General features: G+C 35.8%; 1 protein-coding gene across 8 annotated transcripts in view; it reads left to right on the top strand.

Moving 5' to 3' along the window:
- PCDH15 (protocadherin related 15) overlaps positions 1-16,439 on the top strand; it is a 716,117-nt gene that overhangs the window by 432,112 nt on the left and 267,566 nt on the right. For 7 of the 8 annotated variants that reach the window (XM_087871772.1, XM_060682279.2, XM_060682278.2 and 4 more), the window contains 3 exons: positions 5,823-5,942; positions 9,079-9,189; positions 14,666-14,836. In XM_087871772.1, coding sequence (XP_087727898.1) covers positions 5,823-5,942; positions 9,079-9,189; positions 14,666-14,836 — 402 coding nt within the window. The remainder of the gene's footprint in view (positions 1-5,822; positions 5,943-9,078; positions 9,190-14,665; positions 14,837-16,439) is intronic. The other variant, XM_087871770.1, reaches the window with a different exon arrangement.

The following is a 16,439-nucleotide window of genomic DNA, read 5'->3' as shown; positions in this document are numbered from 1 at the left end:
ATTGATTTTTATTTTTTTATTTTTTTTGAGAAAGAAGATGTTTCACTTCCTATCCTGGAAGCTTCCTCAGTTTCTGCATTTGAAAGATAAGGATCAGTCTTTTAAAGACAGTAAAATCCACATTTTGGGTAGAGAGGACCATTGGTTTGAAAGAGGGGTAAAAGAGGCCATTTATGTTAACACTGATCAGCCCTCTCTCAATAGAGGAGGAGAGATAAGACCCTCACCTATCCTCAAATTACAATGCAGTTCTTTTTGCTGTTCCAAGAAGATTTTACATTTCTGATTCAGGTGACCCTGAGGTCACAGACAAAACCTCAAGTAACCACAATGGCTCTCAAAGAATGTTAAGACCAGTTGACTGCAAAGAAAACACAATCTTTCCATTCCCCCACCACCACCATCCTGTCAGAACATCCCCCCAACAACTAATCTCAACTGTCAATAACTGACCATTCATCTCCCACACCATTCAATACAACTGATGAAGCTTCCAAGATAGGAAATGAAACGTCTTCTTTTTCCTCAAAAAACCAGTCCAGTTGCCTTTTCAAAATTAAAAAAACAAAACACTTTTGATACAACTGTGGCCTGAATGACTGAGAATCTTCATAGAAATAAGTAATTATGTTTTTGACATGGATCAAGAGTCTTAAGGAACATGCCTAAATGGCCATATCATCTAACCTTCAAATAAGATGTCTATCCCACTCCTATTATTGTTTTTGAAAGGAAGATGACTTGCCCCCAATAAACAAATACTTCAACCTGATCTTCAACTTGATGCTGTTGGCAATATTTATCATCTAATCTACCCTAATATTTTATTTCCTCAAGCTTGAGTTCTCATTGGCAGTCACTCCCTATGATCTGGGTCTTTCTACTTTCTCCTTTTTCAAGCAGATCCTCAAAGACTTCCAAACATACTGTCTACTACTGAACCATACTATCTACTCAATTACCTCAACCTATCCCCATCAAGAAAACCTTCACCTTAGTTGACCCAATATCATAATCAATCTTCCAGCTGACCAAGCAAAGGTCAAAAGCTGTCCTTCTCCTGGAACATTGTTGGCTGGAAGTCCAGAATAGATTATCATATTTTATAATTAATTAGTAAATATGATTTCATTTTGTTACAGGAGATATGGCCTCCAGAGCCTCCATTACTCTAAGACTAATCAGTGTGCTTTCCTGAAGCTGTTTTTGTTGATATAAGGGTACAAGATTGAGTAGGCATTTGTATATTTATATCAAATAATTTGCTGTCTCCAATTTCTAAGATGAGGGCAGGTGAGAAAAAGACATTATCCTCTAAGCTACATCAGGACATGAATGAGACAATTGCTGGAGTAAAGATTAAAAGAGAAGCATATAAATGTTGGGCATTTGCTGATGACCTGATGATAATTTTGGAATATCCTCTGGGAGCAATATACAATAAATATTAATGGAAAAATCAAAGGGTTGGTGGTGTTCACTGACTTTAAAATTAATAAACAAAAGACAAGGAAGTTAACAAGGAATACAAAAATGAATGGAATTGATGGAAAAAATGGTAGACATGCACACATATATACACAAACACATAGACATACACATACAAGTTGATTTGTTTCATCTATATATGACTTCTGGTCTTTTGACCATAATAAATTTTAAAATTGAAGTGAAGTAGTTCCTCTTCTGCTTTGTATAGATTTTTAATCCTTCTATAACATTTACTTGGTTTATCTTTTTCTTTTCTTTTTTCTAGTTTCCACAATAAATGGCATTACCATTGTCACATGTATTTATACATTTCTTAACACTATATATCTTTAAAAATATGCTAAACACAATTAACTCAGACAGTATTGAGTCAAAGAAGAAAGTCAACAACTTTTGGTTAAGATCTTCAAAATATGATTCACCTGTTACATTTTCATGTCCCTAATATGAAACAATAAGTTGCATAATATGTGTGTTTTTAATATATTTTAATTGAGCAAGTTTTTGTATTTTTAAAAAAATAATTAAAAAATTTTCATCAAAATATGAAATACGGAAGATCTAATATGGTATACATGAATCAGTTTGTTGTTTAACTAAAAGCTAATTTGAAGATAAGTTATTATATCACATTCACTTACAAAAGTTTCTAAGGCAAGAACAGATAGTAAAATAGTTTCTCTTCCAGGTTATTGTTTTAAAAAGTGATAGGGAGGAATATATGTGATATGTGTGAAACTATAAATTTATGTAATAAATACATTATCATTTTGAGCTATGAATTACAGTTTTTATGAAGCAAGAATTTTTGTCTACTGGATTATTTGTTCTTAAAGTCCATTTCTAAGTATTTCCTGTAAGAATTGTATAGCAAAACCCCTGACGTTCATTTTTTAAAAAATATAAACTGGTTTTCCCTATTTTTCAGTATCTTGCCAAACAACTCGTGTATTATTTTGGAGCTTTAGGGCTTGTTCTAGAACTTTTTAAATTCTATGCAGGGAAATTGGTCTTCTATTTGCCGTAGTGCATTCACCACTTTTCTTCTCTAAATAACAGTTTCATAAAGGCTGTCGTCCTTTATCAAAATCAAGCTAAGGCAAGATGATTCCACTAACAGCCATGTAGCTCAATCCTCTTCTGTTTCTTTTCATCCACCACTGACGTTTTTAAGCTAAGATCTGAAAAAAAAAGACCTCTATTCTTTTATAATCTCTCATATTACTCTGTTCTTAAATTCTTCATCTGATTATGAAACCAAGGATGACCATATAATAACATCCATAGGGTATAGTTACTAAATCCAATAATTTTGTTAGTTATTTGGGGGGGAAAATGAAATTTTGACTTCAGGTTTTGACAATTAAGTGGGTTATAGTTATAGAAATGGCTAGTGGTTGCTATTTGGCATAAATGAAAAGCTGAGACTATAACTTTATTATGTATATTACTGCCAATAAGTTGGAAGTTACTGCTTTTGGTTTATTTTTTATTTTTTTCCTCCCTTTCGTCACCTATATCCTCTTTTCCCTTTCCTGTTTTTCTATTGTCTTTATTTCTATTTGTATTTTATATTAATTAAATATATTTTATATTAATTAAAAAAATTAATAAAATATATATGTAGGCTAAAACCATTAAGTATCTAGAAAGACACAATATAGACAGAGGGAAGAAATGTCAGATGTTTGTCTACATATAGTTTGCCTTAAATGTGAAAATAGTATTTCCTTTATCTATTATCAAGGGCTAGTGGTAAAGAAATGATTGTTCCCCAGGATAGACAGTAACAAGTAGCTTTTTGAAAAATAACCAATGTACTTTATTTCAACGCTTTTTCCAAAGGACTATCAGCAAACACACTTCACTCTGTTCTTAAAATCCATTTTGTTGATTTGAAAATAACAATGCCATAACATGCCAAGGAACAAGGATAAAATCAAAACACATCAATATCCTCTTCCCTTGAATTTGTTGTAGTATTGAATTTATTGTGTACTTTTTATATAACCATAGAAAAAGATATCCTACAGATTTTGATGAAAGAAAAATGGGATGTGTGTGTGTGTGTGTGTGTGTGTGTGTGTGTGTGTGTGTGTGTTATATAATTTATATAAGCATATAAGATTTGAAGCGGTTCTGTTAAGTGTAGGAAATCAAGAGTCCAGGCAGTTCAAATGAACATATAAGTTTATTGTATGCTAAAGTTCTCTACAAGAATCTGAACTACTAACAGTCAAAGCAAATTGGCAATAGATAAGAGTCAATAGAATTCAATTGCTTTGGACTTATATCTCTTGTGAGTGCAAAAAGACTCAAGACTGATAATGTATTTGTCCTTTCCTCTGCCTGATCATCTCCTACAAAATCTGTTTTATGTACTGTATATCTTACAGTGTTCTTTATATTTGCAAAAATTATATAGACTTTTCCACCAATATTATTCATCTTTTTTTTTTCCCTATGGCTGTCATATTTATTTTTCAAAAAGCTAGTGTTACTACCTATACTGGGGATTTGGAAAACAAAAATACCTTTTGGCCTTTGCACAACAGATAACTTTGTAAGTGCCATTTATTTTTATTTATTTATTTTTTAGTGTGGGAAAGTTTGATAGTCATGGGGTGGTTGCAAACTTTTCTGTATCCAAAACTTTTCTTAGGATAATTGTTTTTTTAAGAAACAAGGATGAAACAGGGAAAGCTTTTCAGATTAGCAGATGAGAGGAACATTTGATAGTACATGAAGACAGAATTCTTGCAATAAGAATTCTTATTCAATTCTTGCAGATCCATCTGATATATCAAAACAAATTTGGACAATGAGCTGAAAATTCTTCACATAGGAAATATAAACATATAAACATATGATAGAACATACCTGTCTTGGCAACAATAGCTCTAAAAAAGATACTGGGGTTATAATTAATCACAAATTGAATATGAAGGTAACATGGCTGCAAAACAAGAAATGCAGATTGCATCAATAGAACATAATTGTTGTGGCCCGCCAGCTGCCAGTGGAGCTGGCGGCAGACTTGGATAATGAGGAGGTTGGGGAGGAACTTGGGCCAGTTCTGGAGTCTGCGGAAAGCTCTGATGGATGTTCTGCATTGGAAGCAGAGATAAAGCCATCCGACATTTCCCACCTACAGGAGAGGCAGCTGCCTTTGGAGGCTGAGATAAGTGGAGAGGAAGAACAGCTGGGGCCTGTTCCAGATGTGCGTATGTGCAGAGCTGTTAGGAGAGGAGAACAACTGAGGACAAGGAGTCGACTTGGGAAGCAAGGCACACATGGATTCTGAATGGCTCCTCCTTGGCGGGGGAATAAATAGAAGGAAAGGGGAGTGGTGGTTGTAGGAGACAACTGTTCGGATTTTGGAATATTTGGCTCATCATTTTTTGTGCCTCAGAGACTGCTTGCCAGAACTTAATTGACAGCTTTGTGGCTGGAAGCTCCCGGCCTGGCAATTATCTCAAGGAACTGATAGGGTCTGTTATGGCAGTCAACTCTTTGAAGGATTATTGCATGGCCTTTTTGGTGTGTGAATGCCATTAATTCACAGGAGATAAAATAAAGAGGGGTTTTTCGGGACAAGGAGTTTGTTTCTTGTTTCTGCTAAGGCTGGGTCAGAACAAAGTTTCCAAATTAAAGGGAAATAATTTTTATTCTATTCTGTATATGCTTGACCTCACCTCAGGTATTGAGTTCAACTTTGGAGATGGCAAACATATCAAGAAAACTGGGTATATTCACATTTTTTGAATTATCATTCCAAACAAAACATGGCTTGTTTTCTGTTGTCTCAGGATGGATGAGGGCAGGAGGCCATCGCGGTTGAAAAAGGAGCTGCACACGGCCCTCACTAACCTCTGTTTTCGCTGGCAGAAGCACCGCCAGCCGGTTCTTCGCTGTTTCTAGGATGGCCCCATGGGACAGATCTAAGCACCCAAGGACTGGATCCAGACCCCAGACCTTGAGTTTGACATCCCTGCTCTATGTATATCAGGGGTCCACAACCCCTAGTAGGACTGACACCCATCCATGGCATGCCAGCAACTGGTCTGCCCAAACAAGCGAAGCCCCATCATGGGATGCAGGCAGCACGAGAAAGCAAGCCCCCTCTGGCCCACAGAAAAAACATATCTCCCTGGAATCGGTCCCTGGTGCCCAAAAGGTTGGGGGCCGCTGCTGTATATTAAAGTTAAAATTGATTATTGACTATCTTGTTTCAGCTGGGAGAGTTGCCACCATACTTGTAACCATATGAATACAGAACTTGGGTTTCCTTCAAGAAATTTTTAAGCCTGAACCTTATATTGTTCTTTCAGTTAACACCAGTTGGAACCACGATCTTCACCGGATTCTCTGGAAACAGAGGCGCCACAGATATCGATGATGGACCCAATGGCCAGATAGAGTACGTCATCCAATACAATCCGAGCGATCCAGTATGTGAAATTTATATTTTCAGTAAATATTGTTGGAAGAAATTTTAAAAACAAAAGTAAAATAGAATACATTAGATATACCTAATTTATTCTTTTATTAATTTAAATATATATTGAAAGACTTGAGTACCATTTTTTGTAATGTGTTTTCAACTCAGGTTTTGTCTGACTGCTATGGATGGAACAAAGTAATATTCTTAAAAGAGTTGGCATATAGTGGTGGCCATTTTTTGACTCAGTTCTGACTCTTGATAACTACAAGAACTAATCCCTTTAGTTTTCTTAGCAACATTTTACAGGAGTGGCTTGTAAGTATCTTCTTCCTAGGACTGAGAAAGAATGACAGGCCCAAAGCCACCCAGCTGATCTCCTTGCTCAAATTGAAATTATTACTTATGGTTTCCTGTTTTCCAGTCCAGTTCTTTTAACCCGTTTACCAAACTGGCTCTTGAAGGAGATAATGAATCAAAAATGGCATAGTACTTTCATTTTTGAATACAGAAAATCATAAAGTTTGAGGCTAGATGTTTTAATTATATATTATGATGAATGAATTAAATTTAATCACTCTTTTGGAGACTGTCAATGATCCATCTGTTAAAATAATAAGGATGTGACCATATCATGAAGGAATAACTCTGTGAAGTCTCTGTGTTAAACTGAGTAAAAGGTATAGTGAGGAAGTATACGGGCAAGTAAAGTCAGAGACCTTCTAATAAAAGAATAGAGTTAAATTTCTTCCTTTCATGAAGGCAGCATATTGAATCTAGGAAATACTGTATAAAAAGTCTTATTCGCAATTGGCAAAGAATATTGGCAAAATAATAAGCTGTTAATAACAATTTTCTCAATAAGTTTGAGCTATATAGTTTTCGGGTTAAATCATGACTCTTTCTGCCCATAATCTGTACTTTCAATTCTAATGGGTTCTTTCAAAGTCAAATGAACTTAGATGGTGAGTATAACACCATAGGAATTTGAGTTATTATTCCAGTTATCCATGAAGATGTAACTCTATCCCATAGGATCCCTGAGACCAGAGGGCTCTCAAAATAGGTTAATATTTTTCTACCTGTCCAATTAGATCCAGCAGGAGATGTGTATCTAGGCCCCAGCCGAAAGAGACTTTTACCTGTTGGGATTCAGAAGGACAACCTTCTCTGCCATAGCCAGTCTTCAAATTTGACACAAATAAAATAAAATATAATAAATAATAAACATGGCACCTTAGCAGATAATGATGAGACCATTTTATGGTTAGCTTGAATATGTATGAGTGCTCCTGGCTGCTATTTTAATGCTATTCCTGTTTATAATTTTGATTGCTTTGTTTGTATTCTGTTAGCTGTTCACTACGTAACATACATGATAGGGGTGTCAAACTCGAGGCTCGGGGGCCGGATCCAGTCTGCGGAGTGATTAGATCTTGCCTATGGGGCCACCCTAGAAACAGCAAAAGTCTGGCCCATAGTGCCTCTGCCAGCGAAAACAGAGCACTCCCAGGCTCCATTTTCACTGGCAGAGGGTTGCAGGAGGCCATCGCAGCCGAAAACAGAGCTCTGGGGACCATTTGTGCTGGCAGATCACTTGGGCCACCACAGGCGTCCCTGACATGAGTGATGTCAAGCTGGCTACGTTCCCCCCCCCCGCCCCACCAAGATCAAACCCTGATGTGGTCCTCAATGAAATTGAGTTTGACTCCCCTGATATATGAGATGAGTGGCAATAAACAAACAAACAAATGATTCTATTGTAGTCAAAGTAGAATGAGGTTTTAATGAAGAGTTAGATGCATATCTGGGTAGACCAGTCAGGTCCACTACAAAGTATGAATGACTTTGAAGGACAGCACATTATGATGTCCTCTCTCCTTACTTAATGACCATAATTTGTTCCAGCAAAATGGTCATTAAGTGAAATGGTTGTTAGCAAACCCTGTCACACACACACACACACACACACACAGAGAGAGAGAGAGAGAGAGAGAGAGAGAGAGAGAGAGAGAGAGAGAGAGAGAGAGAGAGAATTGATTTTCTGTTTATTACCTTCGTATTTGCAAACACTTGCTAACTGAGGTCATTAAACAAAGAGTGGATGCATTTGGTAACCTGTGAGCTCCAGAAAGCTCATAGCCTTTGCTCTGTACATCTTGATGGCTTCCAGAAAAGGCCTGTCACCACAATTATTGGGAAATGAAAGAAAGTTCCATGGGAACAGGACTGGTGCTTCTTCAATTTTCAGAAAGATTAAAATTTCAATGAAGAAAAGGCCATTATTTTGTTTATGTTGCATCAGATTGGAAGAATCTACAGCAAATTAGTAAAACGTATACACCCATCAAGATCATTTACATCAGGCCAAAAATATCTGTTTGTTCAATAGCCTAAGTGTACAAGGGTTCCTGACCTAATATATGTATGTTTCCACTCACAGTTATGTCACTGCATAACTAAAGATCGTTGTAGTTTTTCAAGTTACATTGTGCAGGGATGGAACGGCCAATACATAAATTAAATTAAATTAAATTAAATTAATTTAAATTAAATATATTTAATGGAAGAATGATGCAATTTTCATGTCTCACTTTTAACACATCAGCAGTACAGTATACAATAACCATAATGATATTAGAGTTAGGCTGTGTGAGCAGACTTTTATTTCTCCAACAGTTAGCTATTATTATCAATTTGCATCACTATAGCCCTCTTTCTTCGATTGATTTCTATTTGTATTTAAAATGGAGTGTTTTTGTTACTCTTTTGTTGTTGAAAGGTAACACTTGATTGTATTTTGTCTTGTGATCTTTGAGAATGAAGTTTAATTTCACCAGAATGAAATTAAGCATTATCATTGTCCCTCCTTTTAAAAATTTGCTAAGTACAGTTTTAACACCAAACATGTTTTAGATATAATCGAAGTTCCAGTTTTTCTTTTTCAAAGAAATTCACCAGTTCATGTGGGTGAAAAACTAGCTAATTAAAAGTTAAAAGTAGAATGTGTGCAATAATCTACATTTTTCTGTAGCTAGAAGCATTGTCATTAATTACCACCGGTCACTGGTCTTAAACTGTTAACTCATCATTTCCTACAATTCTTTATCCATCCTTTCCCTCCTCCTTTTTTTTTTCTTTTGCAGACATCAAATAGGACTTTTGACATCCCTCTGACATTGTCGGGAGCAATAGTTTTGCGTGAGAGATTAAATTATGAAGAAAAGTCACGTTATTTTGTCATTGTCCAAGCAAATGTGAGCATGATGTTTTTGGGGTGTTTATTATGTATATGATTGCTTTGGAAGAAAACTTGAAAATATTTAGATGTTTTTATCTTGCCCTATTCAAGCAAGCATACATTATTTCTCAAATTTCCCACTGAATTTTTGCATGGGTTGAAGATTAGTTTAGACATCCAAACAAATAGTTGTACATAAAATGCCTCACAGAGCTTTCTGCAAATTAGGGAGACATTAATAGGTAATAAATATGCTGATGATGTTCAATTGTGTATCTCTGCCCCTAGATTACTACATGATACTCTCTATGTTCTGTCCTGGCACTGTGGAGATCTGAATGGGGAAGAATAGGATTCAACAAAATCCCAGCCAGACTGAGTGGCTATGGGTTTTCTAGATGAAGTTTTTTTCCATCTTTGGTTTGGAGGAGGGTGGCATTCCCCCACTCAGGATCAGTGCATCATATGGGGTTCTTCTGGACTCACATAACCTACTTGAAGAATAGGTGGCAACTGAGGCCAGGAAGGCCTCTACATAACTTTATTTTCTATTCCAGTTGTGCCATTCCTGCATCAAGGTTAGCTTGTGGTTACTTATGCCAATCATATTTGTGCAGCAACACACTCTACCTAGGGCTGCATGTGAAAATGAAATCATGGAAACTATAATAGGAAGTTAAGGGTATAGTACACAACATCATTATTTGCAGACTGAATTCCCAATAGACTTCCAAATCCAGTTCAAGGTGTTGATTGTCACCTATTAAGCCCTGCATGGAATAGGAGAAACTTATTTTCAGGACCACTTTTCTCCTATTTCATTTGTGTTGTCCCTCATGCTTTAGTTCAATGGACATATTTTAGTCCTTCCTTGAAGTAATGTCATCTGGAAACACCTAGAAAGTGTGCCTTTCCCATTACAGCAACCAATCCCTGGAATGACCACTTTAATATATGGTTAGCTCTCACCCTATTGACCTATAGAAAGACCATAAAAACTTGTATCTCTCCTTGGGCATGATGATTGATGCTCCCACCAGGGTGGTGTAAAGTAAATTTGAATTGATGATTGCCTATTAATTGCTGTTGTGATTTTAACCACAATTGGTTTGTTGTTTGCTTACTTTGTTGTTTGCTTATTGCATGCTTTTCAAAGTTTGAGTTGGGGTGGCCATAAATGTTTTTAAATGCATATTTCAAATCTCTAAGTGATGAGATGGCACTTGCATGCTTGAAAAATCAGCCAAATGCTTTTGTTGTAACACTGTCTTTCATATATTATTTTACTGGCACAGCAAAGTTTTGATTCCATAAAAGTGTATACATACCCTGCATGCATACCTATCCTTTTTCAGTAAATAACATTATAGAAAGCACAAAAAGAGAGTAATAAACAGTAAGCCAAATAAAAGAGACACATGAAATGAGAAAGAAAAGCTAATGTCCAGTTAAAATTAGTTTATATCAATACTATCCCTATTCTTCTCCATAATTTTCTACCATTGCAAACCATCTTTGCTTGGACCAAGTCAATACACAGTTTTGTTTTTTTTAAATGCCTTCTCACTTTATTGTTTGTGAGGATTTCATCAATTTCATGCAATTGTTTTTACTTTCTCACACCCCATAAATAACCCAAGTGACATCTATTCATAGTTTTGACAATATACTTTCATCCCCTCGTCCCTAATAAAAACCTCCTTCACATCACTGCATGCATTCCTGAACTGCACAAAAAGTAAGAATCACCCATTACATCTTCCCCTTTTTCTTGGTTTCACTGACATACAAGAGACCTATTTTATTTATTTATTTAATAAATAATAAATTGTGCTCTATACCATTTATTCCTTTTACATTCCAATTTGTAATCTTCTATAGGACATGGCACCATAGATATTGAATTCTGCCCATCATGCTTTAGTCAGCTGAGGCTTTTACATAATGCATTTTAGTAGATAGAGATGGCACAGAATAGAAGATTAATGAAATATATGCAAGCTAAGACCTTTAATCTAGTTTTTAATCATACTTACCTGCACCCCACTAGACGGTATTGGCAATATATCAAGACATACTTAGGATACCAGGAAAATACATACATACATACATACATACATACATACATACATACACACACTTATGTATGTATGTGTATATGTGTGTGTATATATACATACATACATGCACATTATTCTAATATGGGTTGTCTTTCTGACATAAATGGTAATAATAATGTTGTGTGGTGCAAATTTAATGTCATTATTAACCTTTGAGGTAGAACCTTTGGGAGACATTTTATCTAATTAGGTCAGGTTGCATACCTTTTTATTTAAAAAAATTATACACATTATATAATAAAATAAATTACTTTATTATAGATCTAGAGCAGCAACATAAATACATGAAGTGCAGGTTTAGAATAAGTAACTGTAGTTGATAGGTAAATCCACAATAATCATTCTACAGTATAGCAAAACTATGAAATCAATTAATAATTGTATTATGTCAAGTCTTAAACCCTTCTTAGTCCCAGAAAATAACATTTCCCCCCAAAATCAAATGTTTAGTGCTGAAAATTCAAGCAGAGCTAGTATGTATTGCCTTCATCTCTGAATTGCACAGATTACCTACAAAATACTTAAACTGCAAAAAAAATAAAATAATAAAAAATTAAAAAAAATCCATCTTTGCAGAATTTCTACTCTCACATTTGTTAATTAGATATGAATTACCAAAAGATAGATTTTGGCTGAATATTATAGAGAAATAAGGAGCAATTCAACAGTGGAACTCATCATGAGTAACAACTGGACAGCATCTATGAAGCATACCTTAATTAGAATACCTGCACTGACAGCGGTTAGAATCGAAGTGGGGAACGATGATCCCTTTATGACTTGTGGACTTCAACTCCCAGAATTCCTGAGCCAGCCATGCCTTTTGTAAATCCCCTTTTTTGACACATTGAGGGTCAGATTCTCTGCTGCCGAACTTCTGCTGCAGAAGTTCCCATGAGAATGATCACAAAAGTTCCTTCTAAGGTTATAATTATAATTCCCTTAACTCAAACTCAGCCCTTCCTTTCTCTTCTCCCCTTTATTAGATATGACACAGGCAGGGAAGGGAATGAGATGGGAAAAGAGCGAGTGCTAAAAGAGGATGAGATGTGATCAGAATATTACTGATTAGACTCACAATTGGCTCCTGCCAAACCTGAATATGTACTGCTATTTCTAGTTCTGTCCATAGTTTCAGATTAATTTGCAATGGTGCTCTCATTTCCTGTTCCTCTGCTGTTAACCTATATAAGCTTGTGTGTCCCTGCTGCTTAATTGTCTTCCATCTAGCTTCTTATTGCTTGTCAGATTCTTGTGCCCCTGGGGGATTTCATTCATCATATGCCCGATCCTTCCAGAGTGAGCAGTTTGCTTCCGTCTGGGTATAGCGGAGTTGGAAATTTTAAACTCTAAAGAAGAATATTTGTAGCTCAGGGCTGAAATGAAGGGTCCTTGGTGCTCTCTGAGCTTGCCTGGTTTCTTACAAATGTTTTATTAGCCTAACTAGGTAACATCATCAATTCTGACAATATTACCTAGTTAGGGTAATGAAATATTTACAAGAAACAAAGCAAGCTCAGAGAGCACCAAGGATGCCTCTTTTTAAACTTTCTCCAGTTTAATATTTTCTTGTTTTTAATTTTCAACTGATTCAAGAGAAACTTGACAGAATGTAGGAATGGTACATATGGATGTCTTCCATTAATCTGATCACCCTCTTCCATGGATCAGTTACCAAGGATGAAGCTGTAACTGTCATTCCAAAATACTCTATAACTGTTACTTTATAACAATATGTGTAATAATATTTCACTACAGTTCTTTATTGTAAGACTAAAAACGGAAACAGCGCTCAGATTTCAAATTAAGAATCTGTGCAATCTAACAATCTTTCTACAATCTTGAGTAAGGTTGGCATACCATATGCGTTGGTCTGAGTTCGTTTTTCCTGCAGAGCACTTAATCATTTCTGTTGAAAAGCAACAGAATTGACTAATTCTTCTTCCAGAAAGCAAGAATAGATGGAGCGTGTTTATCAGGGCTGACTGATAAATGATTCAATAATTAAAACTATAGAAAGTTTTGTAGAGAGAAAGGGGATTAAACTCCCTTGTAGTTCTGTGAAGAAAACAATACTTATTGCCTCCAAATTTACAAAAAGAAACTTTAATCACAAAGTATTTTTTATTTGTTCCTGTCCTCAAATATTTCAGGGGGGAAAAAAAAAACCTTTTCATTTTGCAAGTTGTTTTTTGCACATGGTAGATTTCTTTGCTATTGGATAATTAGCTTTATTTTTCAGAGTTATTGGAGAATCACTAAAAGTTAGATTCTGCATTCAGCATTCTCTGAGACACATTTATATGTTTGTATTTGATGTCAGCTAAATCTCACAGAACTATTCAAGGAATTTAATAACTTGAAATACCAGGAAAGGAGAAAGAGGCTTAATGGGAAAATGTAGAGAAGACATGAATATCTTGGAATAAATATATAATGAGAGAGGCAGAAACAACAGACATACTGTATGCCTAAATTAATGAGGAAAGGTTATCTATGATTTGGTAAAAAAGAAAATTAATGATAGGAAGAAATAAAAACAAATCCAATTTGCCACCCGATTTAAAAAAAGAAAGTAAACCTCCCATCAAGGTCTTACTGCTATCTGGAGTCTGGCAGTTCATTACTTCTATCCACATAATTTTTCAAGAACATCACAGGATTCAGATTGAAATTGCATGTTATGAAATGATAAATAATTTTTACAGGTAGTCCTTAACTGATGACCACAATTGAGCCCCAAATTTCTATTTGTTAGATCAATTGTTAAGTGAATTTTCCCTCATTTTATGACCTTTTTTTGCCACAGTTGTTAAATGATTCATTGCAGTTGTTAAGTGGATCATGCAGTCATTAAGTGAATCTGACTTCCCTCATTGAATTTGCTTTTTGGAAGCCAGCTGGGACAGCTACAAACAGTGATCAAATGACTCCAAGACAGTGCAGCTGTCATTACATGCCAGTTGCCAAGCCCTTTAATTTTGATCATATGACCATGAGCCACGGTGAAACAGTGGTTAGAGTGCAGTGCTGCAGGCTACTTCTTCTGACTGCCGGCTGCCTGTAATTTAGCAGTTCAAATATCACCAGGCTCAGGGCTGACTCAGCCTTCCATCCTTCGGAGATCGGTAAAATGAGGACCCAAATTGTTGGGGGCAATAGGCTGACTCTTTAAACTGCTTAGAGAGGGCTGTAAAGTGGTATATAAGTCTAAGTGCTATTGCTATAAGTCACTTTTTTCAGCGCCACTGTAACTTTGAATGCTCAATAAACAAATGGTTGTAAGTCAAGGACTACCTGTATCGAAAGACATCATTCTTCTTTCTGGAGGAATTGCAAGAATGGTCTTTAAACATTCTGTTTTCTACACAGGATCGAGCTCAAAATCTTGTGGAACGAAGAACAAGCACGACGACTCTCACTGTTGATGTCCTTGACGGGGATGACCTTGGACCAATGTTCCTTCCATGTATATTAGTTTTTAACACTCGGGACTGCCGGCCACTCACTTATCAAGCTAGTTTGCCAGAACTCACTGACCCTGTAAGTACAAGCCTGTTAATTGAATTCATTCATTCTGCATCTGTATTTAGTCACCACTAATTGTGCAGCACAAGCTTACAATCAGCAGACTCAACAGAGGCCAGCCGTATATCCTACTATGTCAGAGACAGTCTCATTTTTGCAGCTACATGCAAATTGCAAAACCTGATTTATCAGACCCTTGAGTGGATTCTTGTCAGGCTTCACACCCAGACTGGCAGTAAATCATATACCTCGAGACACTTAACCCTTAATTCAACTCTTAGCTAGACTTGACAGACGTCTCCCAGGTATGACTTGGCTAAATTGATATCTTTATTGCTCCGAAGAATGGAACCTCATTCATAACACTTGATTATTCACCTTACTATAAAAAAAGTCTCTGAGACTTTATAAATCTATACTCTAGGTCATGGGTGTCAAACTTGCTGTGTCATATTACCATCATGCGACGTTTTTCCCATTCGTGGAGCTGGGTTGGTCGTGGCCTTCAGGTAACACATCCAGCCCGTGGGCCACCAGTTTGACACCCCTGCTCTAGGTTATAACACTCTGCTTTTCTAAATTGACTGGTCACTTGATGGTTTGGGAGGTGATGTAATGGTATGTAAAAAAGACCTTGGGAGACTGGGTAAAGAGATGCTAACTGATGATCAGATGAGTGTAGCTCACAGCTGGATAATGAGCAGAGCAAGAAGGTCAGAAGACACCCTCCCTAATTTCTCAGGCTGTAAAGGAGACAGATAGCAAAATGTACTTTCAGATTTGCAAGATTAAGTCAATGTAAATTTAAATAAAGTAGAATTAGGTAATTTGATCATGTTACCTATCTTGTTTGCCTGTGAGGCTGACAGGTTGATTGAAATATATTTAAATAGCAGCTTTCACTAGACTGGGAGTTGCTGAGTTCTGCCTCTCAATCTTTAGCAGTGATTTCTTAAGCCCATCTAGCTATCATGTTTATTATGTAAATATTACATAGATATAAAATGCTAAGTATTTATTGGTCAGATACTTTCCTATAACCCACATCATACAACTCAACTCCTGCTGAGCCTTTATCTTAACTTTATAGGTTTTTAGTATTTACTGAATTATCAAAATATTCATTAGCTAACAACTTCAGGTTTTGGTTTATGTGTTTTTCCCGAAACTGAGGAAAATGAGATTAATTAAAATATATACTGTATCATGGACATAAATAAATCTTTGTATACATGAGAAAAATTATAATTATTTATGACCATCCTCATGTAATATTTTTATTTGCTTAATTTTTTTTTATAATGTACATTGACCTTTCCATCTACTTTTTTTATCTTGTCTTAATATCTTCTATACTTATTATATAAACAGTATCACCATCCACCCTTCCAATCCTAACATTATTTCAATTAATTATCTTATCTTATCTATTGTTAATCATACATATTCTCTTTTAACTTTCATATTAGTTCATTCTTCATCCTAATAAGTTTAAGTATACTCAGGGTTGCCCTTCTACCATTCCATCTCCCTTATTTTACAACAATTCTTCTTCTCCTTCTCCTCTCTTTCCCTTCCCTCCCTCCTTCTATCCTTTTCTACTTTCTTCTTTCCTCCT

The sequence above is a fragment of the Pantherophis guttatus genome, chromosome 6 (assembly GCF_059756535.1).
Source record: "Pantherophis guttatus breed Tessera chromosome 6, ASM5975653v1, whole genome shotgun sequence".
NCBI classification, from domain to species: Eukaryota; Metazoa; Chordata; class Lepidosauria; order Squamata; family Colubridae; genus Pantherophis; species Pantherophis guttatus.
Note: the sequence above shows the minus strand (reverse complement) of the source record. Positions and strands in the feature narration are given on the sequence as shown.